This window comes from Sorex araneus, chromosome 4, assembly GCF_027595985.1.
Source record: "Sorex araneus isolate mSorAra2 chromosome 4, mSorAra2.pri, whole genome shotgun sequence".
Taxonomy (NCBI): domain Eukaryota; kingdom Metazoa; phylum Chordata; class Mammalia; order Eulipotyphla; family Soricidae; genus Sorex; species Sorex araneus.
Genome location: NC_073305.1, coordinates 85,247,456 through 85,271,547, shown reverse-complemented (window position 1 = coordinate 85,271,547; position 24,092 = coordinate 85,247,456). Strand labels below are relative to the sequence as shown.

At 38.0% G+C, this 24,092-nt stretch overlaps 1 protein-coding gene across 2 annotated transcripts in view; it reads right to left on the bottom strand.

Annotated features, from left to right (window-relative positions):
- Window positions 1-24,092, bottom strand: part of TFAP2D (transcription factor AP-2 delta) — a 67,362-nt gene that overhangs the window by 25,036 nt on the left and 18,234 nt on the right. For both annotated transcript variants that reach the window (XM_004605850.2, XM_055135927.1), the window contains one exon: window positions 5,657-5,798. In XM_004605850.2, coding sequence (XP_004605907.1) covers window positions 5,657-5,798 — 142 coding nt within the window. The remainder of the gene's footprint in view (window positions 1-5,656; window positions 5,799-24,092) is intronic.

Here is a 24,092-nt window from a genome sequence, read left to right as displayed (position 1 = left end):
ATCACAAATTCTAGCTTTGTTACTTAAATCATTGTCCTTAAGTGGATAATTTTGAAATTATGTCTGAATTTAAAGTTTTATATTTTCCCTTTTGATGATTCATGTGATGAGAGCAATTAAAACGTGTTAACTGTGCTGTTTCACTTAATAGAAATCAAATGTTTAACAAATTTAGTTTTAAATTCAGTGAAGAGGTTTAAACATGTTTCCTACAAATCAAAACATCTTATTTGGAACATAATTTTTTGATTCTCTATTTGGAACATATTTAGAATAAAAAAATTGTCTAATTTTCTATCCCTCCTTCTAAATAATAGCAGAAAAATCTATTTTTTTTTTTTTACTAAAATAAAATAATTCTTTTTTTGAAGGAATTAGGAGGCGCTTAAACAATTGGGCCCTTTATACAATTGTATGTGTGGCAGTATGTTAAATAGAACTAAATCTGTTATTCACAGTTATAAAGGAAAAGAAAACATAAATTAAAAGAAACGTGTAAGTCACTCTGACAATATGGATCAGCAATTTGGTTTCTCATCCAAAGAATTTTGGATTAGAGATGCAATTTTAATATAATTGCTACAGTCTTTTAAACAAAATTTGAATGAGTGGTAAAATGGAATACCTATCCAAGACTATTATTTAATTCTAATTCTGCACTTGATCTTAGCCAAAAGGCCGAGAATCGATTAATTAATTCTAATTCTGAACCAATTTCTGTCAACTCTGAGCACTTTGGGGTTGGGGAGCTGGGGCCCCACCCAGTTTTACCCAGTCTTACTCAGTATACTCAATAATACTCAGTATTACTCCTGGCTCTGTGCTGAGGGACCACTCCAGTCCAGTCGGTGCAGTGCCAGTGAGCAAATCAAAGTTGACCACTTGTAAGGCAAGTACTATAAGTCCAACCCTCAATTCTGAGCATTTTAATTGAAAAAAAATTAATGCTTTACCATTTGAAAACTGGAAACTACTCAGAACATGTGTTGGATCCATTAGTATATTTCACATATTAATTTATCTATATGTATTGATTTGTATTGGCAGAATTTATCTACGTGTATTGACATGTATTGGCATATAGAATATGTGGTATATTTGATATGCCAAAACAGTAACAATAATGGGCCTCATTCCCCTGAGCCTGAAAGCGACAGGGACAAATGAGATATTACTGGCACCCACTCGAGCAAATTGATGAGCAATGGGACAACAGTGATACAGTGATACAGTGATTGATTTGTATTATATATTTTCAATATAAGATTCTTTATATCTTATTAAACATTTTCTAATAAAATTGGATGGATATAGAGATAAAAAAGAAATAACTAATAAGAGCTGCTTCCAATTTCTAGCTTTTATGGTGTGTTTACCCTTATAAAGTCACTGAAATGTACCCTGTTCTTACTCTGTAGAAAAAATGGATATTTTCTTGAAATAATTTATGAATTCAAAGTTTAACTTCAAATAATATACATTACTTCTAATAGAAGAGATTATTAAAAGATTAAAAGAAAACACTACTCAATAGTTGAAGCCATTGATTCTAAAATAGAGAGAGCTTTCACGAGTAAGGCAGTATTCTCAAACTGTGCTAACTCTTTTTTTTTTTTTTTTTGCTGTGAGAACAAACCCTCAGCATTATGTGAATGCATTTGGGTTTCAAATCACTTAAAACAGAGATATGGTAGCTTTCAAGAAATTGGAATCCTGTGTTTCAAATATTTATGGTGACTTGTGCATGGCAATGGTGAAATTATAGAACTAGTGAAATACAGAACCATTCCAGAAGCAAGAGAAGGATTTCTCTGGCACAGAGGGTGAAAGTGAAAAGTTCACACAAAACCACAACTACAAGGAATTTTGAGGTAGAAAACAGAGAGGTATTTTCTCTTGGGTAATTTATCTTGTAATGTCATTAGGTAGGCACGGAGCCTCTGAGCATGCTTCTTTGATCCTATCAGTTGGAAAGACTATGAACTTCAGGAACATCTGCAGGATGACACCTGTTTCTGATGCTATACCGTCAGTTGATCTGTATCGCTATTTTGTATTTCTCTTGAGATTTTATGAGAGGTTCAAACTAATTATGTGTACTTTCAATCCCCTCTAGAGAAAGTTAAATATGACTGATAGACTGATTCGGGGGGTCAGAGAGATTCTACAGGGGTTAAGGGGCTTGCATCACACGTAGCCAATCTAGGTTTGCTCCTCAGCACCATGGGGTCCCCCAAGTACCGCCTGGAGTAATCCTCGAGCACAAAAAATTTGGAGTAGCCCAATGAGCACCTCTGGGTATGGCTTCTCTGCGCCCCCTACCCCCCAAAACCCAATAGAAGATGGAAAGAATATATATATATATATATTTTAAAAAAAGGACAGGAGTTGAAGCAATAGCACAGCGGCTAAGGAGCTTGTCTTGAGGCAGCTGACTCAAGTTTGATCTCTGGTGCCCCATAGAATTCCTTCTGCCCCCAGCTCGTCAGGAGTGATTTCTGAGTGCAGAGCTGGGAGTAAACCCTGAGCATTGCTGGGTGTGGCCCTAAACAAACAAAAAATAGGCAAAAAAAAGAGGCATACTCCCTCTCTGCACTGGTGAGGGAGAGTCATCCCCCCCCCGCAAAAAAAAAAAAAACAAAACTGTATATTAAAGTCTTTCTGCAAATGAATGTTCAGGAACTTGCACAGAAAAATGTATCTGAAAAATTTAAGCCCAAATTTTATATTCCTTTACTTTATTTTTTTTTAAAATTTTTATTAAATCACCATGTGGAAAGTTACAAAGTTCTCAGGTTTATATGTCAGTTATACAATATTCAAACACCCATCCCTTCACCAGTGCCCATATTCCACCACCAGAAACCCCAGTATACCCCCCGCCCTATATTCCTTTACTTTAATTTTCTTTCTCTAACTCTTAGTTTTTATTCTCTCTTTCTGCTGTACCTCTCTCCCTTTTCTCTGTTTTGCCTTTTTTCATTTCCTTCTGCCACTACCTTTGATTTTCCGTTAGAGCAGGATGAACAAATCACCTGGGATTTTCAGGAGAGCAATGAATAAATACACCCTAAAATCAGATGGTGACAGTTCCCTACAGGCAGCAAAAATGACAGAGAAACGATGGTAGGTGTTCTATATAAATCCTTAAATTTGTAAAAATTTATTACATGTGACAAAAGTTGGTGGAAGAATGAATACATAGCTTTAGTTTCATTTGTTTTGAACAGATTTAAATTTGAACACAAAGATTATAAAGTAAATTTTTAAATATTTATTTAAAAAGCAATGGCATTAATGTTATATGCCTTTTGTTCTTTTTAAACGTTTTCCCCTTGGGGCTGGAGCGATAACACAGCAGGTAGGGCGTTCGCCTTGCACGAGGCCAACCCGGGTTCGATTCCCAGCATCCCATATGGTCCCCTGAGCACCACCAGGGGTGATTCCTGAGTGCAGAGCCAAGAGTAACCCCTGTGCATCGCCAGGTGTGACCCAAAAACCAAAAAAATAAAAAAATAAAAATAAATAAATAAAAGTTTTCCCCAAAGTGTGCAGGGGATATAACCCCAGTGGGAGGGTGTTTGCCTGGCACAGCACTCCTCAAATAAAACAAATGTAAAACAAAAGAACCCCAAACTAAAAGCTTTCCCCAAATTAAAAAAATATTAATTATATTTATCATCCTGAAACTACTTGTTATAAAATATGAATGTGGAGCTAGGAAGTTAGGTAAGATTACTACTGCCCTATACATTGTGCTGGTCTATTTTACTAAGAAAAGAGAAAGAATTCTTTACCACCTGAAAGGAATTTCTGTAATATTTTTACAGGTCCGGCAGCAGTATGATTCTGCTGGGTTTTTACATGCTACAATGTAATTTTTCTAATTTATTACCTTCAAAACTGGGAGATTTTAAAATAATTTCTTTGAGTTTTTTTCTCTTGAATTTTATTTTTTTCTTAAGATACATTGATTTACAAAGCCGTTTATAATAGAATTGTTTCAGGCACAGTTTCCCCAGGGTCTCTGCTAACCCTCAACCTGCCCTGTCGGCAGGCAGATACCAAATTTATTTCATATCGCTTGCTCCAACACAAACCTAAAGAAATGATAAATGGAATGATCAGAAGATAAATAAACAAGGTTGATTTATAGTAATTGCTATATGATTTTAATCTATGTAAATAAGGAAATTCAAATGATTTACTATAATACAGTATACTCTGTTTTCATTTCCATAAAAAAGTTTTCAACTCTGGCATCTAAAACATATTGCATTAAATTTTATTTTGCACTTGAACCTTACTGTGGTAATCATGCTACCTTTCCTCTCATAAATAAGGCTTCTTTTTTTTTTTGCCCTGTAGGCAGGCATATAACAAATTTATTTCATTTTACTTGATCCAAAAACATAAAAGAATGTCAAACAAAATTATTAGAAAATAAAACAATAAAGGTCAATTTGTGGTGATGAGTTGTTATACGTCTTTAACCTTCCTTAATCTAGTAGAGGACAACTCTATACATCATTGTGAGAGCAATACGCAATACCACATGATGGGAAACTTCTCCTGTGTTTTAAAGGGGCTCTCTTCGAGGGGCTGGGGCGATAGTACAGCAGGTAGAGTGTTTGCTTTGTACTCGGCAAACCAGGGTTCAATTCCCAGCATCCCAAATGGTCCCCTGAGCATCACCAGGAGTAATTCCTGAGTGCAGAGTCAGGAATAACCCCTGTGCATCGCCGGGTGTGACCCAAAAGGCAAAAATAAATAAATAAATAAATAAATAAAATAAAAATAAAGGAGCTCTTCAAACCCTTCTTGCAAAAACTGGTTTCAAGGCTAAGAATTCATTCTCTAAGCTGTTGCCTATCCATGAAGCTCTGTATAATTCCTTCAAATCTAAATGATAATCTAGTTGGATAGATTACTCTTTGTGAGATTGTATTCAGTTCATTGAGTTTTTGTACTATATTTTTCTGTATTCTTCTGGCTTGCAGAGTCTCATTTGATAAATCTTTTTTGATAAATCCTTTTATGTTAGAGTTCCAACATAATTTTCTTTATTAATTTAATTTATATTTTATGTTTTCAGAAACTTTCTCCTATCTTTTCTTCTCAACATTATCACCACAAAAGCTGAAGCAGCACAGGGATTATTTGCTTATGAATATACAAGAACAGATGGGTACAGAAAAGGAGTGCATGGTGGTTCCACAAGTTTCCTGTCATCTTTCATGGGTCTGGGTCCTGTCTTTTATTACATTCCTTTAGCACAGAGATTGTTTTGAGGTCATTAGCTTAATTTATTAATGCATAGAACAAATCACAAAGCAACAGATGACTTATTGACCTGGAATCTACATCCCTCAAACATGCTTTTCTGCTAAGAATTCATGCATATTCTGGGGAGAGTTTTCTGAGAACTTCTCATCCATGTCAAAGATAACTCCATAGCTATTAGAGGGAAGTTTATAAACCTTGACATGGGCACAAGGTAGTGAAAGGATCATATTTAAAACATCGAGATCTGGAATGTGGGGTGCATAAGAACCCCACCTTCGAGAGAACAATTGGTTTCCAGATTGTTACACCTCATCTAGAGAAAATGGAAAAACAGGCTAAAGGCACATAGAGCCTTTCGCATTCTGCTTACTTGGTGGCTAGGATCATCTTTTTTCTTGCTGTCTGTTCTTTCTGTTCCATATGTTGTCTGGCAAGATGTTCTCCTACTGCTTTGGCTGGAAACTCTGTCTCACAAGTGTAGCCAAAATCCCGAGCCAAGTGTAAAGCTTCCCCTGTTGGCAGACAAAAAAAAAATCAGTTTTTCACCAATTTCCAAACTCAGTAAGACTAACACCTCATATTTCCCTCCAGTCTTACTCCTAGTTGTGGTCAGATGGATAATTCTTCTTCCTCTAAATCATCCAAGAGAAATCTGACTTTATCAGAGACAAGATGGGGAAGCATAAGAAAAACAGAAACAGAAGTAATTTACCATGCACTGAGTAGATAGAAAATTGAAGGAGAAAACAAGAGCCACAATCTGGGCGTCTGACTACCCTCAGTGCTGGGCCATTGGGCCAACACGTTTATGGGGGGAAAGCTCACTGGGCATGTCATTTTGTTGCTGCTCAGTCTATTCTGTTTATCCCAAAATAATCAGTTGTCTTTCCCATGACTCCTATCAAAATATCAGCGAAGGGGCCAAATAACATTTCGAAGAAGTTGGACCACTTTGAAAGAGAGATAATTTTTTTTAAATCAATTTCACAATAATGCATTGCTAAAGAGTATATTAGTGTACGTAGAGCAATATTGTCCAGCTTTGTGGTCGGCTTTAGTACAGTTTGGTACTATGTTTAATGTTTCCTAACTATATAATAACAGTCACTGTCACTGTCACTGTCATCCTGTTGCTCATCGATTTATTTGAGCGGGCATCAGTAACGTCTCTCATTGAGAGACTTATTGTTACTGTTTTTGGCAGTGTTTTTGAATTTTATTCTTTGGCCAACTCTTAAACCTAAGTTTAAAAGTTTTTGGGGGTTTGGGGTGGTTCCCAAGTAGTGCTTGATAATTCTTAGTCAAAAGAGCTTGTGGGTCAGCATGAAGGTCCAAGGGTGCAGAGCTGTTTCAGGGGTATCCTGGAACCCCTAACAGTGCTCAGGAGCCTCTGCGCCAATACCCAGAAGTGTTTAGGAATAAATTCCCAAGGCTAGAACTGGTGTCATCTGCATGCTAGGCATGCACGTAACCTCCTGTACTAGCTCTCTTGCCCTAAGAGTCAGGCTAAAATGTTTTGCTGGCAAAGTAAAATAGGGTGATGAGTTTCAGCTTAGCAAACAATAGTATAGTAAAACTCAGCCAAGCAATATTTTACTTTAGCATTAGTGAAACTTATAATGAGAGCTGGAGAGGTAGTATAAGGATTAAGCTTGCGTTACATGTGTCTGACCCCAGTTTGATCCAGACACTGCATATGGTGCCCAGAGCACTGACAATAGTGATCCCTCAGCACAGAACTAAGAGTCATCCCTCAGTACCACCTGCTGTGGCCTCAAAACAACAAAATAAATAAAATGAATTGTCTAAAACAATCAAGTTATATTTAGCACCTACGTTGTTCATGGCATAGTGCTGCATGGGAACAGCACCAAAGATTGTCTTTATCCCTATGAAGATGACAATCATACTCATAGTAGCACAATAAAAAAAAGCACTATAGTAGTAATAATAATTTATATAATCTATATAAGCATTACCTACAATCTGTACTTACCTATTGACATTTTGTTGATATCGCATATAAAACAAACTGATGCATTGCTAGTGATAAAAGAGTGTCAGAAATAAAACATATTTTGGGGTTTGGGGTGGTTCCCAAGTAGTGCTTGATAATTCTTAGCCAAAAGAGCTTGTAGGTCAGCATGAAGGTCCAAGGGTGCAGAGCTATGTCAGGGGTATCCTGGGACCCCTAAAACAATCAAGTTATATTATAGAAAGAATAATGGTTGAGGGGCTTGCATATGGGCCTTTGAGCACCACCAGGATTGATGACTGCATGCAGAGATAGGAGTAAGTTCTGAATACTGCTGGTATGACCCCCAAACCAAAGTAATAAAATAACAGTAAAGCATTTTGCATGAATTAAAGGAGGAGAAAGTGGGAATAAATCCAAAACCCAAATGGTCAACCAAATTTTATCATGAAAAAAAATATAACTGGGCTTGATGATGAAATCATATGAGATAATGAAATCATATGAGCCTTGTTTATTTATTAACCAAAGTAACAGGCTAAGACATAGTGGATTCAGTCTTCCTTTACACGCAAGAGATAAAAGAGTAGTCAGGGATGGAGAGATAGTCCAGTGCCTTGCATGCACCATGGTCTCTGAGCACTGATAGAAGTGATTCCTGAGTGCAGAGACAAGAGGAATCCTTAAGCCCCACTGAGTGTGACCCAAAACCACAGTTTTTTTTCCAAAAAAATAAATAAATAAGAGGGTAATCAATTAATTAAATCTAGAAAGTAAACTGAATATTATATAAAAGAATAAAATAATGTGTGTATATATGCAAATTAGGTAAGTGATAGCAGTGAAAGCCTCAGTAAAATTCCTATCATCTTCCTTGCCAAAAAAAATATTAATATTATCCTTCAGATTATAAATTCACATTTCTTTATAATTATCCAAGAAAATTATCAATAATAGGAAAAAGAACATACTTTAGGATAGTCTAGAGATAAAAAGTAGAACCCTAATCTTGAAGAATTTACATTTCCTACAACCTAAAGAAACATAGATCATGTTGCAAGGATTTTTCCCAATACTTAATTATAAAAATTTTGCATATACATCAAGTTGGAAACCTTTAACAGTGAACCTTTATATTCCCAACTGGATTGTTATACCAATTTTCTTTATTACCTATTCACATTATCCTTTTTAGATTTATCATTATTCAATTTATATCATTTATGCATTTTGGAGTAAATTAATTTATGTGATGCTGTGTTTAATTTTTATCTTACCAATAGACGTTAGTGTTGTCACTGTCGTTATTTTCCTCTTTGCTTGTAACCATTTATTTTACTCAGTTTATAACCATTCTCACAACTGAGAAATCCCATTTTACGTCTTAGAGGAGTTAGTTCAATATAAGAATGTATTTAGGGGCTAGAGTGATAGTGCAGAGGGTAGGGCATTTGCCTTCCACTCGGGCGACCTGGATTCGATTCCTCCGCCCCTTTCGGAGAGCCCGGCAAGCTACCGAGAATATCTCGCCCGCACGGCAGAGCCTGGCAAGCTACCCGTGGGGTATTCAATATGCCAAAAACAGTAACAACAAGTCTCACAATGGAGACGTTACTGGTGCCTGCTCAAGCAAATCGATGAGCAACGGGATGACAGTGATACAGTGACCTTCAGGTACATTGTTCCTGACACATTGGAGTCAATGACTTAGGGCTTGGAGTGATAGTACAGCGGGTAGGGCGTTGTCTTGCACGCGGCCGACCGGGGTTCAATTCCCAGCATCCCATATGGTCCCCTTAGCACCACTAGGAGCATTTCCTGAGTGCGGAGCTAGGAGTAACTCCTGTGCATCGCTGGGTGTGACCCAAAAAGCAATATAAATATATACATATTTAAGTGAGTTTAATTCAATATAAGAAGACTGCAAATGGGCTAGAGCAATAGTACAGTGGGTATTGCATTTACCTCCGACCCAGGTTCCAACCCCAGCATCCCCTATGGTCTCCTGGTTCCTAGCACTGCTTTACGAACTCTCCAGTCATAATTCAGACATTGTTTGCCATGATTCAAGGCAGCTCTCTGATTCAAAGTGTCTTCCTGTCCTGTGGTGGTGGTGAGGTGAGGTAACTGTATACCACAAGGTCATAATGTCATTGTAAATAAACTACCTAAACTGTAAGAAATTATTTTTCAAAAAATGGAAAGAGGGGTCAGAGTGATACAACAGCAGGTGGTGCATTTCTCTTGCATGTAGCCGACATGGGTTCAATTCCCAGCTCAGCTTTGGACCCTGTGCGTGCCTGGAGAGATTCCCAAGTGCAGAGCCAAGTACTAAAAACAAAGTGTGTATCCAAAACAAACAAACAAACAAACAAAAAACGAAACAGTAACAGTTTTTAAAAAGGGAAAGATTTTTGTATTCATATAAAAGAAAAAAAATTATCTTCCTCCATTTAAAATAGAATGATAACATACTAAATAGAGATTTTTCTATCTTATTTTCAGTAGTGCTACAATTACTAGAAGTTCAGTTTTGAGTAAGGCTTTAGTTGGATAAGTTCTATTTTAAAGTATTTATTGCCTGAAATTTGTCCCCCTAACCTGTAAGGAAAGAAAATGCATGCACACTTGGTAGCATAAGTGGCATGGAGATTTTTTAATTTTTGTTTTTAGGTGGGAGCACACCCAGCAGTTCTCAGGGAGCTTCCTGGCTCTACACTCAGAGATCACTCCTGGTAGGGCTCAGGGGACCACAGTTGGTGCCAGCTGGATTCTGTAGAATCCAGGTTACCTGCGTGCATGTTTTACCCACTGTACTATCTCTCGAGACCTGACATGAAGATTTTTTGGAGTTTTTTTTTTTTTTTCAGTAAGAGGTTTCTTTGGAGAATGTTGGAAATGTTCTAAAATGAAGGGGAAGAACATTGTACTGCAATATAGGTTGGTGACTTTAATGAGAAAAATCAAAGAGGGAGATCATCTGAGAGCTGTCAAATTTTAATCTAAAATCACCTAATAGTGGTGATTTTAGGACTAATTATCTTGCAACTAATAAGTTTATTGTGCCATCTTTGTATAGTAAGTAGTCATGTATATAAATAGGTCAATGCATTGCAAAACCCAGAGAAATATGTATTTAGATACAATTTTAACAAAGATACACACATATAATATTATATATGTATATGTATATGTATATATACTTTTTTGTCCCTCTGCTGTTTGGGCAATAGTGGGAGAAGTGAAATAGTATAAATAGGAGGACAGCAGAAGCCTTTTAAATTTTGTGCTGAAACCCGATTCTTGTGGATCTGGCCCGTTTTTTGCAAAGCTCCCCTCTTGTACTAGTTTTAAGCACAATTTGAATGGAACAGCTGCTATTTACATTTACACTGACAACCAGATCCTTCCTTCCCTTGGTGCTGTTTACTGCTTTCTCCTGCTTGCAATGTAACATTGTTATTGGATGTATAGCAATGCTACATCAAAAGAAGTGGCAAGTGAAGACACTCTGATATGTAGTTAAAATGTGTATATCATATCACAAAAGCTCTGTGTGTGAGGACAGACGTGAGAATGAATAAATGGATCCATGAATTCAAATGCACATGATATTCAATTTTAAAAAATGGCAAATGTATACTTAAACCTTTCTAGCAGATACCTTAGGGCAACAAGTTTAGAGAAAAACACATTTGTAAGGATTATTTTTTTAAAATGCATATAAATAAGACTAAGTGATTTGACTGATTGGTGTAAATGAGCTGTTCTATCTGGTGGAACAAAATATCCACATGAACAAAACACAGGTACAATAACATGCAGTGCAAAGGTTGATTCAGGAGAACTGAGAAACTGAGAAACGTTTCCTTTTAGTTTCTATTTACCAGATATGGCTTGTCCTCTTCCCTCTGGAGTGGGATAGTAGGTCCTCAAAGTTTTTAATTACAAAAGGGACTTAACTCTTTCAGTTTTCCAATTGTATTGAACCACCTGGAAAAAAAGGACTTGTTCCATGCTTCCTTTTTTACACAATCAAGGAACACATGAACACAGATGCGTATCCATTTTATCTCATGCATTTTCAAGAATTAATATTTTAGAATGGAATCCAGGGATCTTTGGTGAATAGGTTTAGTGCTTGGAAAAGAATCTTGTAAATAAAAAACCTTGGATTCTATAATTATTTTTTCCCTCTGCTTTTTAGGTCACACCCAGCGATACACAGGGGTTACTGCTGTCTCCTGCACTCAGGAATTACTTCTGGCAGTGCTTGGGGGACCAGATGGGATGCTGGGAATCGAACCCAGATCAGATGCATGCAAGGCAAATGCCCTATCTGCTGTGCTATTGCTTTTTAAAATGCACTTTATTTACAGAAATAAATAAACCTGATTTTCAGCAATTTCAATAACATCAAAAATATTCTTTTTTTTTTTTTTTGCTTTTTGGGTCACACCCAGCGATGCACAGGGGTCACTCCTGGCTCTGCACTCAGGAATTACCCCTGGTGGTACTCAGGAGACCATATGGGATGCTGGGAATTGAACCCGGGTCGGCCGCGTGCAAGGCAAGCGCCCTACCCGCTGTGCTATCACTCCAGCCCAAAGATATTCTTTCCCTAAATTGAAAATAAGTGTTCTGGGACCAGAGCAATAGTACAGTGGGTAGGGCATTTGTCTTACATGTGGTCAACCCAGATAAGATCCCTGCATCCCCAGGGTTCAAAAGGTTTGCCAGGAGTGATCCCTAAGCACAGCGCTAGAAGTAAGCTGTGAGCTTCATCTGGTGTAGTAAAAAAAAAAAAAAAATGGGGAAAAAAAGTGTGTGCATTAGGGAACAAAGTGATATTTCAGTGGGTTGGGCACCTGACTTGCACCTGGGGTCCAATCTCTGGTACCCTGTATGGCTCCTGGAGCCTCTCCAGGAAAGACCCTAAGCCAGAGTAAAGAGTAAGCCCTGAGCACCTCCAGGGTACGGCAAAAAATAAAGAAATAAATTAATTAAATAAATGTGCTTTAGGGGAAATGCACTTCAGATCAGTATAAAAATCAATATTAGCACTAATTTGTGCTAAAGATACTTTTACACTGCTGTTCATTAGATAATTATTACTAATTTTCACCATGATAATCATTTAAAACAATCTAGGTATAATTTAGCATTGTAATACTTGATGTTATTAAATTGAAAACAATAATTTCTATAAATATTCCAGTCACATAGCTATGCTTTTAATTTTGTTTACATGTATGGGGAAATAGCACAGTCAAATATATCTCTGGAGTTATTCCCCGAAGTACCCATTAGAAAGCACATTTGTCAACAATCTCAATCCTGGATAAAATATTATGTTAAATATTCTTACAATATCAGGCTAAAATAAATTCCAGAATTGAAATATCATGAGAATATATATTACATATTTTCCTAACTATTCTGCGAAAAATGAATACCACAGCAAATTATGCACCTAATACAGATAGGGTCCTCAGAGTGGGGCACTTTTCCAGTTTAATAATATTTATACCTTGCACACAGCATAGTACTTGATTCATAATGTACACTCAGTAAACATTAGTTAGATGAAGAGCTTTCAAAATATGTTATAACAATGCACCTGTGAGCCCCCCTCCCCCCATCCAAAGAATATAGTGTTTAGAGCAAACAAATTGCTGGAGGGCTGGAGCAGTAGGATAGCAGGTATAGCCTTGACCAGGTTCAATCCCCAGCACCCCATATGGCCCCCTGGGCCCCATTGGAGTGATCCCTGAGTGCAGAGCCAGGAAAGAGCTCTTAGCACTGCAGGTGTGGCCCAAACACAAAAATGGGTGGGGAGGGAGAAGCTGCTAAAAAGAATGCATTTTTAAAAGTACTTACAAAAGTGTATTATTACATCTATGGGGTCATTTCATAAAATAGTCTATAATTGAAGGTAATACTTTTAAATATTACCTTCAAATATTATATTCTAATATAATTCTTAGAAATCATTAATAGCAATTATTAATTATTGTTATTATTAATTATTGTTTATTATTATTTAAATTCTTGAAATTATTATTATAATATTTTGAATATTTCATTGTTAAACCTATCTTTTGCTATTTTATTTTAAATGTTTTGATTCTACCCCACATCAACTAATCTCTAGAGCTAGTACATCTGAGACTTTGAAAACTCCTGAAGTAATGTCAAGCCAGGGTTGAGAACCACTGTCCTAAGGAAAAGGAAAATCATTCTAAGACATATCAAGTCTGTCCCAAAAGATAGGATGTACTTAGCCTTATTCAAGGGGAAGGCAGTCACCAGAGAATAAATACTTGACTGAAATAGGCCTTTGACAATCTAGGATTTTGAATAGTGAATTCTGTTTTATTGAGTTAATATAATAGAAACTCTAGCAACAACAAAATATGAAGAGAGGAAGGGTTGGCCCTGGAGAGATACTACAAAGGGTAGAGTGTTTACCTTGCACAAGACCAACCTTAGTTCCATCCCTGGCACCACATATGGTTCTCTGAACTCCACGAGGTGATCCGGAATATAGAGCCAGGAATAAACCGAGGTGTGGCCCCCAAAACAAAACAATCAAAAAATGTTGTGGTAGCAGAAGTCGAGACAGCATTATAGAAAAAACATTAGCCTATTAAAAAGAAAAGCATGGTGGGCTGGAAGGATAACACAGCGGGTAGGGCGTTTGCCTTGCATGCTGCCGACCCCTGGTTCTATTCCCGGCATCCCATATGGTTCCCTGAGCACCACCAGGAGTAATTCCTGATTGCATGAGCCAGGAGTAACCCCTATGCATTACGGGGTGTGACCCCAAAAGCAAGATAAATAAATAAATAAACATTTAAAAAGCATGGCTAACTACCCAGAGTATCCCGCCCACATGGCAGAGCCTGGCAAGCTACCTGTGGTGTATTTGATATGCCAAACACAGTAACAACAAGTCTCACAATGGATACATTACTGGTGCCCGCTTGAGCAAATTGATGAACAATGGGAGGACAGTGCTACAGTGCAGTACATGTTTGTATAGGGAGATTTTATGAAAGGTGAAACTCGACTTTTATATTACTTAAGAAAAAAAAAAAGAAAATGTGGACTATGAGTGAAAGTGTTGAGAGAATAGGAGGGCATAAGGAAAATAAACACAGTTAGATCTGTATCATACATCCAACAACAAAACAAAGTGCAATGGATCAAAGATTTAAACATCAAAACACAAACAAACCAGGAGCCAGAAAAATAGTGCAGTGGGTAAGGACTTGCAATTGGCTGGCCCAGGTTTGATTCCTAGCATCTCATATGGTCCTGAGCCTGCCAGGAGTAACTCCTGAGCAAAGAGCCAGGAGTAACCCGTGAACACTGCTGGGTGTGGCCCCCAAAAATCCAAAAAGAAAAAAATCTGAAGATTAAAATGGAAGAAATATTGTACAATCTTGGAATAAGGATAACCGCTTAAAAGTACTTTTTAAAAAGCCATGATAGAGGCTGGAATGATAGCACAGTGGGTAGGGCATTTGCCTTGCACACGGCTGACCCAGGTTCAATTCCCAGCATCCTGTATGGTTCCCTGAGCATCACCAGGGGTAATTCCTGAATGCAGAGCCAGGAGTAACCCCTGTGCATCACCAGATGTGATCCAATAAGAAAAAAAAGTCATGATAAAAATATGTGCGAGAATGTTTATATCACTATAAAAAAATTCTGTATTATGTAGACAAAATAAATTAAAATGCTAACAAAACTTTGTATTCAGCAAATAAACAAACTAAAGTCAAGAGAACTCAAGATGAAGCAGATACAATGAATTTTCAAAACACTTATAATCAATGAGAATGATTTCAAGAAGATATTAAGATTATTCCACAAGTACAAAATAATAAAACAGAAAAACAAGCACAAAATTCCCTTAATAAGAAGATAATATCCTATAAGATAATATTTTATTAACCAGTTGTTAGTAATGATAAAAATGTAATAGCACTCTACTTGGGCTGATGTGTAAAGACAGACTGCTACATTAATGCTTCTTAATACTATTGTAAATATGTTTAGAAGTCTATAAGTACAATAGAAAACAATATGGCAATATTATGGTAAAACTGTAAGTGAAAATATCTCTGGAATTACAAAAAATTTTCCTACAAATTTACTGAATGAAGGTAATTGTGTGTATAAGACTCCTTTATGTAAAGGTGAGGTTACCTTTTGCAGCACCATTTATAATTATATACATAATTTTAATTAGGGAAATGGTTAAATAAATTATAATACACTAAAACAATGAATACTATACTTATAAGCTCTGGGAAAAAAATAAAATGTAAAGACTAGTGTGTATATAATCCTATAATTCCTTTTAAATAAAAACTGTGTATGCTTACATATATATTTATGTATTCTTTCTGGAAATAGATAAATCGGTAGCTTTTTTAAAGAAGAGGAAGTGACTGGAAAATAAAAGAGGAAGGAATTATTTCACTGTGTATCCTTATAACTATATTTTTTGTATAAAGTATCAATTTATGGGTCTCAAGAGGTAATATAGTGAGTAGGATGCTGCTGAACTGGGTTCAATTCTTGGTACCCCCATATGGTCCCTCAAGTTTTGCCAGGTGTATTATCTGAGCATAGAGCCTGGAATAAGCCCTGAGCACTGCCAGGTGTAGCCCAAACACACAACACACACGTGCGCGCACACACACACACACCACACACACACACACACACACTTAAATTAAAAGCAAAATAACAATTTGCAATTTTACTAACTGTAGCACTGTAGTCCCGTCCAGTTGTTCATCAATTTGCTCAAGCGGGTACCAGTAACGTCTCCATTGTGAGACTTGTTACTGTTTTTGGCATATCGAATATGCCACAGGTAGCTTGCCAGGCTCTGCTGTTCAGGCGAGATACTCTTGGTAGCTTGCTGGGCTCTCAGAGAGGGACAAAGGAATCGAACCCGCGTCGGCGACGTGCAAGGCAAACAGCCTACCTGCTCAAACTATGTCAAAGAATTTACAAAGCTCTGAAAACTTGTTTCTTGCTTTTCATATATGGATCAAAGAATATCTAAACCTTGGCTAGCAGGCACACCGTTTATGGAGAGATTGTCACGGCCCTGCTTCACAGTTCTTTTTCTTCTATTTAAACGTCTGTGAACAAGAAAGGGGAGCAACACTGAAACACAGGCACACTCAGGGGGAGCTGAACTGGGCAGTTTAGTGATAAGCCAATTTAATATTGGGAATCCCACACCTTCCATTTGTTTTACCTTAGTATAGCACAGTGGTTGGGCGTTCGCCTTTCATGAGGCCAACCCGTGTTCGATTCCTCCGCCCCTCTCGGAGAGCCCGGCAAGCTACTGAGAGTATGGAGCCCGAACGGCAGAGCCTGGCAAGCTGCCCATGCCTATTGGATATGCCAAAAACAGTAACAATAAGTCTCTCAATGAGAGACGTTACTGGTGCCCGCTCTAACAAATCGATGAGCAAGGGGATGACAGTGACAGATAGTATAATTTTGATATGCCTTATGCGCTAAAGAAATTCCCAAAGAAAAACATAATAAACTTCTTTACATCCAAGATGATGTATTATTAAAAGATATCTGAAAAATTCTCAAAATTTCAAGATAATTTCGGAGGGGGCAAGGAGGAGGTAATTTATAAGGTTAGTCCAGTTCTGGTGCCTCCTTTAAATATCCAATTTTACAAACATGAAGGCCAGGGGAGTAGCCTGAGGGGCTGGAGCCAGAGGCAGGCGTGGGGTAGCTCAACACTGCTTGGCCCTAGTGGCCCCTGACGTCACTGGGCCTGAACACTGGAGCCAGGAAGTCTCACCCAGAGAAACCCAGGATCCTGAGCTGGGAAGTCTCCTCAGCTTCCCAGGATCAAACGTTTTCGAAAATATGAGTTTTAATGAACCAAGTTTGAAATCTATCCTAATGTACTCATGTCATACAACAGCCTTGAAGAGATTTGGGGAGGGGCATGGCCAGCAGTGCTAGGGTTATTCCTGGCTCTACACTCAGATCACAGTGCTCTGAGCCAGAGGACAGTATGAGAAGGGGGCTGAACCTGGCTGCACTATGGCTCCAGCCCAAGTAAAGAAATTATTTGTTGATTGTCAGTACCAAAATTCCTGAATATGGTGAAACTCCAAGATACTTCCACCAAAAAAAAAAAAAAAATCTGTACAAAATGGTAGTAAAACAATTATTGACCGGAATACACAATATCAAGTTAGTCTGAATAACAATCACACTTTTTCTACTTTAAAGCTAAGTGACTCAGGTAACCTAAATTGCTGAGTCCGAGAAAGGCAGCAACCACTGTATCCACATCTGGATTTTACAAACTAAAAAAGTAAAATTTGCCTCTGATTCCATTTTTGAAAATGTTTACTTCTAAACTCAAACATTTGCTGCAAGAAAAACATGAACAGGGGCTGGAGCAGCAGCACAGTGGGTAGGGCATTTGCCTTGCACGCGGCCAACCTGGGTTTGATTCCCAGCATCCCATATGGTTACCTGAGCACTGCCAGGAGTAATTCCTGAGTGCAGAGCCAGGAGTAACCCCTGTGCATTGCCAGGTGTGACCCAAAAAACTAAAAAAATGAAGAAAAAAAAGAAAAACATGAACAATTCCCAAATTACTATTGCTATTTAGTAGGAAATACCAATAGCGTAATTATAGTTCATAATTTTCTTTAAATACTGTTATAGCTTTTACTGCCAGGAGTAATTCCTGAGTGCATGAGCCAGGAGCAACCACTGTGTATCGCTGGGTGTGACCCCAAAAGCAAAAAAAAAAAAAAAGCAAAAAAAACTATTAGCGCTTTAGATAAATGTAAACAACGGAAAAGGCAGAAATTGTGCTTGAAAATCACATGAATTGAGGTATAAACCTTGAAAAAGAGAATATGAGTAAGAAGCAACAATCACCACAAAGTTACCACCGAGACATGCCTTTAAAGTGAGCAGAACCATTTAGAAGAATGAGCAATAAATCCAAAGAAGTTAGCTAGAGTTAGCCAGATACTTGGATGCATGAGTCTTTCTGAGGCACAGGCACCAATAGAAGGAGCAGGACTCGAACCCCAACACATCACCACACACAAAGGCATATTGGTAGCAGCCTGTTTTCTCTGCCCTGACATAAAAAAAACACGTCTAGGAGTGAAGCAGGTCAAGAGAGACACTGACAAATAAGTGAATGATTTAAGAAGATGCTGTCTCAGATGGTGTCAAATTGTTCATAAAGTATGACATAATATCTGGTTAAAAGAGACAAATTATTTAGCATTTAGCGGGTATTCCCAGGGAGTATTTAAGGGACCCAAGGCTCCTCTTGGAATTATTCAACCTAGTGCTGCTGTGTCAGGTTCTTACAAGGTTCAGTGGTGGTGGGGGCGTTGGGCTCACCGGTAATGTCCGGGAGTGATGCAATGCAGTGCATCAGCCACATGCCAGTCCTGAGTCTGATAAGCACAAGTTCTTCAGTATTATACAATAATGTCTAGGTGTTATTTAACTCTTCAAGTATTCTGTGACTTAGTGTTGGGAGAAGAACTGAACAGAGGCCGGGAGAAGACCCCAGCAACTTAGAATTTAGAAACTTATAGATAATGACCAGGGAGTTTGGTCAAAGCACTGGAATACACATGGGACCCCTGGTAAAATTCCTGGTACTTTCTGGTCCCCCAAGCATTGTCCGTGAATAGTACCCAAGCACTGAGCAAGGAATATGCCCTGAGCACTGCTGGGTATAACCTTGCCCAAAGCAAACAGACAGACTCAAATAACAGAAACACAACTTGCACAGCTATCTTAATTTTTAAAAAGCAAGTGTATAGATAGTACAATAGTTAATTTATTGTGGGGAGGGCCATTTTCCAAGAGAAATTTTACTGTTTTCTTTCTTTTTTTTTAATTTTCCAAGAGAAACTTCAAAATGAATAACTAGGGTAAGCTCTGCTAGCATTTACTTTCATGAGCCCAGTTCTATAACCTGAAAAGCAAAACATATGCCCAATATTCCAGAAATTTTGTGTGCTAAAAAGGAAACCAGAGTCCTCTATTGATTGAGTTTTTAATTAAATTAAATTAAATTACATTTAAATTAATTAAGATGGAATGGGATAGCCAAATAATTGATACCTTTTTTAAAGAACAGAAATACAACTGACAATTATTTTGGAAAAGAATGAACCAAGACTTACTATTATAATAACTTTGAGGATTAAGTAATGACAGAGGGTTCATCAGGATTTAAAAAACTTATATTGGATGCAAGAAACCTCAGTAAACTTATCCAAATTTTCTAGAAGGAAGAGACGTCCTATTCATGGTAATAAAGAGGCTTAAGAAATGACCATCTCAGGACTGGGGCTACAGTACCTCAGGTAGGGTGCTTGCTTTGCACATGGCCAACCTGGGTTGGATCCTGGCATCCTATAAGTTCCCCTGAGCACCACCAGGAGTAATTCCTGAGTGCAGAGCCAGCAGTAAGCCCTAAGGAGCATCACTAGGTATGGCCCCAAAACAAAGCAAAAAGATTATCTTTTTCTACACCCCAATTAAACATTAGTAAAATTTGTAAGTAGCTAATTCGCTAATAAGTGTAATTCTTTATAATCTATGTCAGACACACCGAGTCAAATGGGAAATATAAAGTGGTACAGTGAATCAAAAGATTTGGTTTTCTATTTTTGCTACTCTCAATTTTAGGATCCTGCTCAGAATAGTTCATATCATCATATCTTTTCCATATTCTTTTCCTGAACAACAGCAATGGAGCTGGAGAGATAGGATGGGGATTAAAACTCTTGCCTTGAATTCATGACCTTGTTTTGATCCCCAGCATTGCAGATTGTCATCCAAGAGCAAACCACCAGGAGCAAACCCCGATACAGTGTCAGTGTCACCCCAAACACCACCAGCTATAGTCCAAACTCCTCTTCCTCCTCTCCCAAAAGAATAATAACAAAAGGGGCTGGAGAGATAGCACAGCGGTAGGGCGTTTGCCTTGCACGCGGCTGACCCGGGTTCAAATCCCAGCATCCCATATAGGTCCCCTGAGCACAGCCAGGGGTAATTCCTGAGTGCAGAGCTAGAAGTAACCCCTATGCGTTGCCAGGTGTGACCCAAAAAAAAAAAAGAAAAAAAAAAGAATAATAACAAAAAATATGTTAAGCACCAACGTTTAGCAAGCACTATCTTAAGTGCTTTGCAAACAGTCGGATGTAAGTCTCGTGACAAATTTAGGAGGTTACTGTTCTTAAGACCACTTTGTAGACAAGGGCACTGATGCTCAGAGATGTTCTGGCTTTTCTTATGTCACACAGCCAGGAAGGGATAGAAATGAGTTTTAAAAAATTATTTGATTTCAGAAATGCATAACCAGCTGTTATGACCTGGTGCCATACATTATTCAAGTTACCATCTTCCTCCAGGGCTAATGGATGCTGTGAAATTTTTTCTATACAGAAACACTTATTTGGGGAAAAAGACATTTAATTTTCTCTACTGTGTCAGCTCTGAGTATCAGTATACATAGAAAAAATTAGTAAAACATACAACCAACATATAACCTTTCTTTTAATGTGTATGTGTGAGTACATTTCAGATGTCAGAATATTGCATATGGCAAGTTGAGGTAATTCAAAAATATGCCTTTGCTTTAAATTTCTTTTTCTTTGTTCCATTCAAAGTGCCTGCATTCAAAAATAAAAGAATTCTTTCTCTATACCATGAAGATTGAGGGCATTTCAAAAGCATCCAAACTAAGATACCTGAGAAGAAAATCTTGGGTGTTAGCAGCCAAGACTGATGCAACTGCTCTGTGAGTCGAGACCAAATAAAGCATGAGTTGGTCACAGTAGAGATAGGGGGGCCCCATGCTGCAAGACAGGCAGTTGAAGGACTCACCCTGATAGCTCCTACATAGGATGCTCTGGGTTGTGTGGCTCATGTCAGACTCAACAAGAAAAATTATGAAAATACTCTTTAGGGGCTCTTGGGTTTGTACTGGCATTTAGTATGGTACAGGTATCGTTTGAAAGCTCTTAATAGATTCTACTGTAGGGATGGACTTTAGAACAAATCAAGGTCTCCCATCCATATGATTCTTGAATTCATTTCTTTTTTTTTCTTTTTGGGTCACACTCGGCTATGTACAGAGGTTATTCCTGGCTTTGCACTCAGGAATTACTCCTGGTTGTGCTCGGGGGACCATATGGGACGCTGGGAATCGAACCCGGGTCAGCCGCATGCAAGGCAAATGCCCTACCCGCTGTGCTATCGCTCCAGCCCCGGTTCTTGAATTCATTTCATTATATTCCTGAACAAGTACTCTGTTCAATTTTAGATAGCTTTGATTTTCATGATATTTTTATTTAAATTGAAGAGGAACCTCTCTCCCTTTGTAATCTTTCCAATATAATCTCCATTTGTAAATTAGTCCTTTTTAAGTATCATGTTAAGTGAAATGAGTCAGAAGGAGAGGGACAGATATAGAAAGATTGCACTCATTTGTGGAATATAAAGTAACAGAATGGGAGACTTACACCCAAGAATATTAGAGATAAGTACCAGGAGGATTACTCCACAGCTTAGAAGCCAGCCTCACATGCTGGGGGAAAAGACAGCTCAGATAGAGAAGGGACCACCAAGTAAAGGGTGCTAGGAGGGCTCGCTTGGATGGGAGATGCAGGCTGAAAGTGGACTATCGATTAAACATGATGGCCACTTAATACCTCTATTGCAAACCACAACACCCAAAAAGAGAGAGAGAGAGCAAAACAAAAGGGAATTCCCTGCCACAGAGGCGGGTTAGGGTGGAGGAGGTGGGATGGGAGTGGTGGGAGGGATTCTGGGACCACTGGTGGTGAAAAATGGGCACTGGTGGAGGGATGGGTACTTGATCATTGTATGACTGAAATGCAAGCATGAAAGTTTATGACTCTATCTACCTCACAGTGATTCACTAATAAATTTTTTTAAATAAATAAAAAAAAGAAGAAACAGCAAAAAGAAAAGAGAAATATTTAGAGTAAAATTATATTACAAATATAATTTATCTCTATTATCACTGTATCACTGTATCACTGTCATTCCATTGCTCATTGATTTGCCCGACAACAGTAATGTCTCCATTGTGAGATTTGTTGTTACTGTTTTTGGCATATCAATATGCCACGGGTAGCTTGCCAGGCTCTGCCATGTGGGCGAGGTACTCCCTATTATAGAAAAAAAAAATTAGTCCTTTCTACTTTTTCCTTCCCCTAGTACTCCCAGTTCCTGTAAGTGAGTGATAGGTCAATTTCCTCCACTGTGTCACCCTAAGTATTCATATACACAGGCGAACACAAAACAAATAAGCAAAACATATAGGTAAAATTCATTAAATGATATTGAATGATAAAATTGTTGTTGTAGTTGTTAACATTATTACAATTAGGGAATAAGCAAAGATAAAGCTGATTAGCAAAATCACCAAAGTAAGAATGATAAAGCTATTGTCAAAAGACTTTACCAAATGAAACAGAAAATTTAATTTTTTGTAACCTGGCAAAGATCAGATGCTTGTTCTTGGACTTCACCTACATTTTACCTCCTGTGGGATCTTATAAACAAAGAAAAAAACCAATGCAAGAAAATAGTCACTGTCATGTTCAGGTAAATTTTGGCAAAAATATCTCTGCCTTAATAGCTGAGTTACGGAAAAATCTCTCTTTTGACCTGCAGAGGCTCTCTCAGGAAGTTAAAAAATGTCTCTAATAATGATAATGCTTCATGTTCTCTCTCTCTCTCCCTTTCTCTCTCTCTCCCTTCCTTCCTTCCTTCCTTCCTTCCTTCCTTCCTTCCTTCCTTCCTTCCTTCCTTCCTTCCTTCCTTCCTTCCCTCCCTCCCTCCCTCTCTCCCTCCCTCCCTCCCTTCCTCCCTCTTTCTTTCTTTCTCTCTTTCTTTCTTTCTTTCTTTCTTTCTTTCTTTCTTTCTTTCTTTCTTTCTTTCTTTCTTTCTTTCTTTCTTTCTTTCTTTCTTTCTTTCTTTCTTTCTTTCTTTCTTTCTTTCTCCCTCTCCCTCCCTCATTCTCTGTCTCTGTCTCTCTCACTCCCACCTTCTCTCCCTCTTGTGCTTGGGATTGAACCCAGACCTCATGCTGTGTAAGATCATACTTTGTTGCTGAGTCCATGCCCAGACCATATTAATTATTCTTCAAATAAGACTGAATTAAGAACATGCAGTTCCAACAATTGACCAGTCCTCCTAACTCCTGTTTTCCTGACCAGGTGGGGCTGAGGGTAGGTTAGATAGAGAAGAGACCAGTATGACAATAATAGCTGGGAATGATCACGCTGGACAAGATCTGAGGGTTAAAAATAGGTAAAGGGATATTCTGAATAACCTTTCAGTATCAATATTGCAAACCATAATGCCCAATAGGACAGAGAGAGAGAGAGAGAAAGAGAGAGAGAAAGAGAGAGAGAGGAAAAGTGTCTGCCATAGAGACAGACAGGGGGTTCGGGGTAATGGGAGGGAAACTGGGGACACTGGTGCTGGAAAATGTACACTGGTGGAGGGATGGGTGTTGGAATTGTTAGAATCCAATCATGAACAACTTTGTAAGGGTCTATCTCACAGTGATTCAATAAAGAAGTTTAAAAAAAAAGAATGAAAAGAGAATGTGCAGTTTGAGTCAGAGAGATAATACAGTTAAGTTGGACACTTGTCTTGCATGCAACTGACCCGGATTTAATCCCCAGAATCCTATATGGTCTCTTGATTGCACAGGCAGGAATTATCACTGAGCAATTCC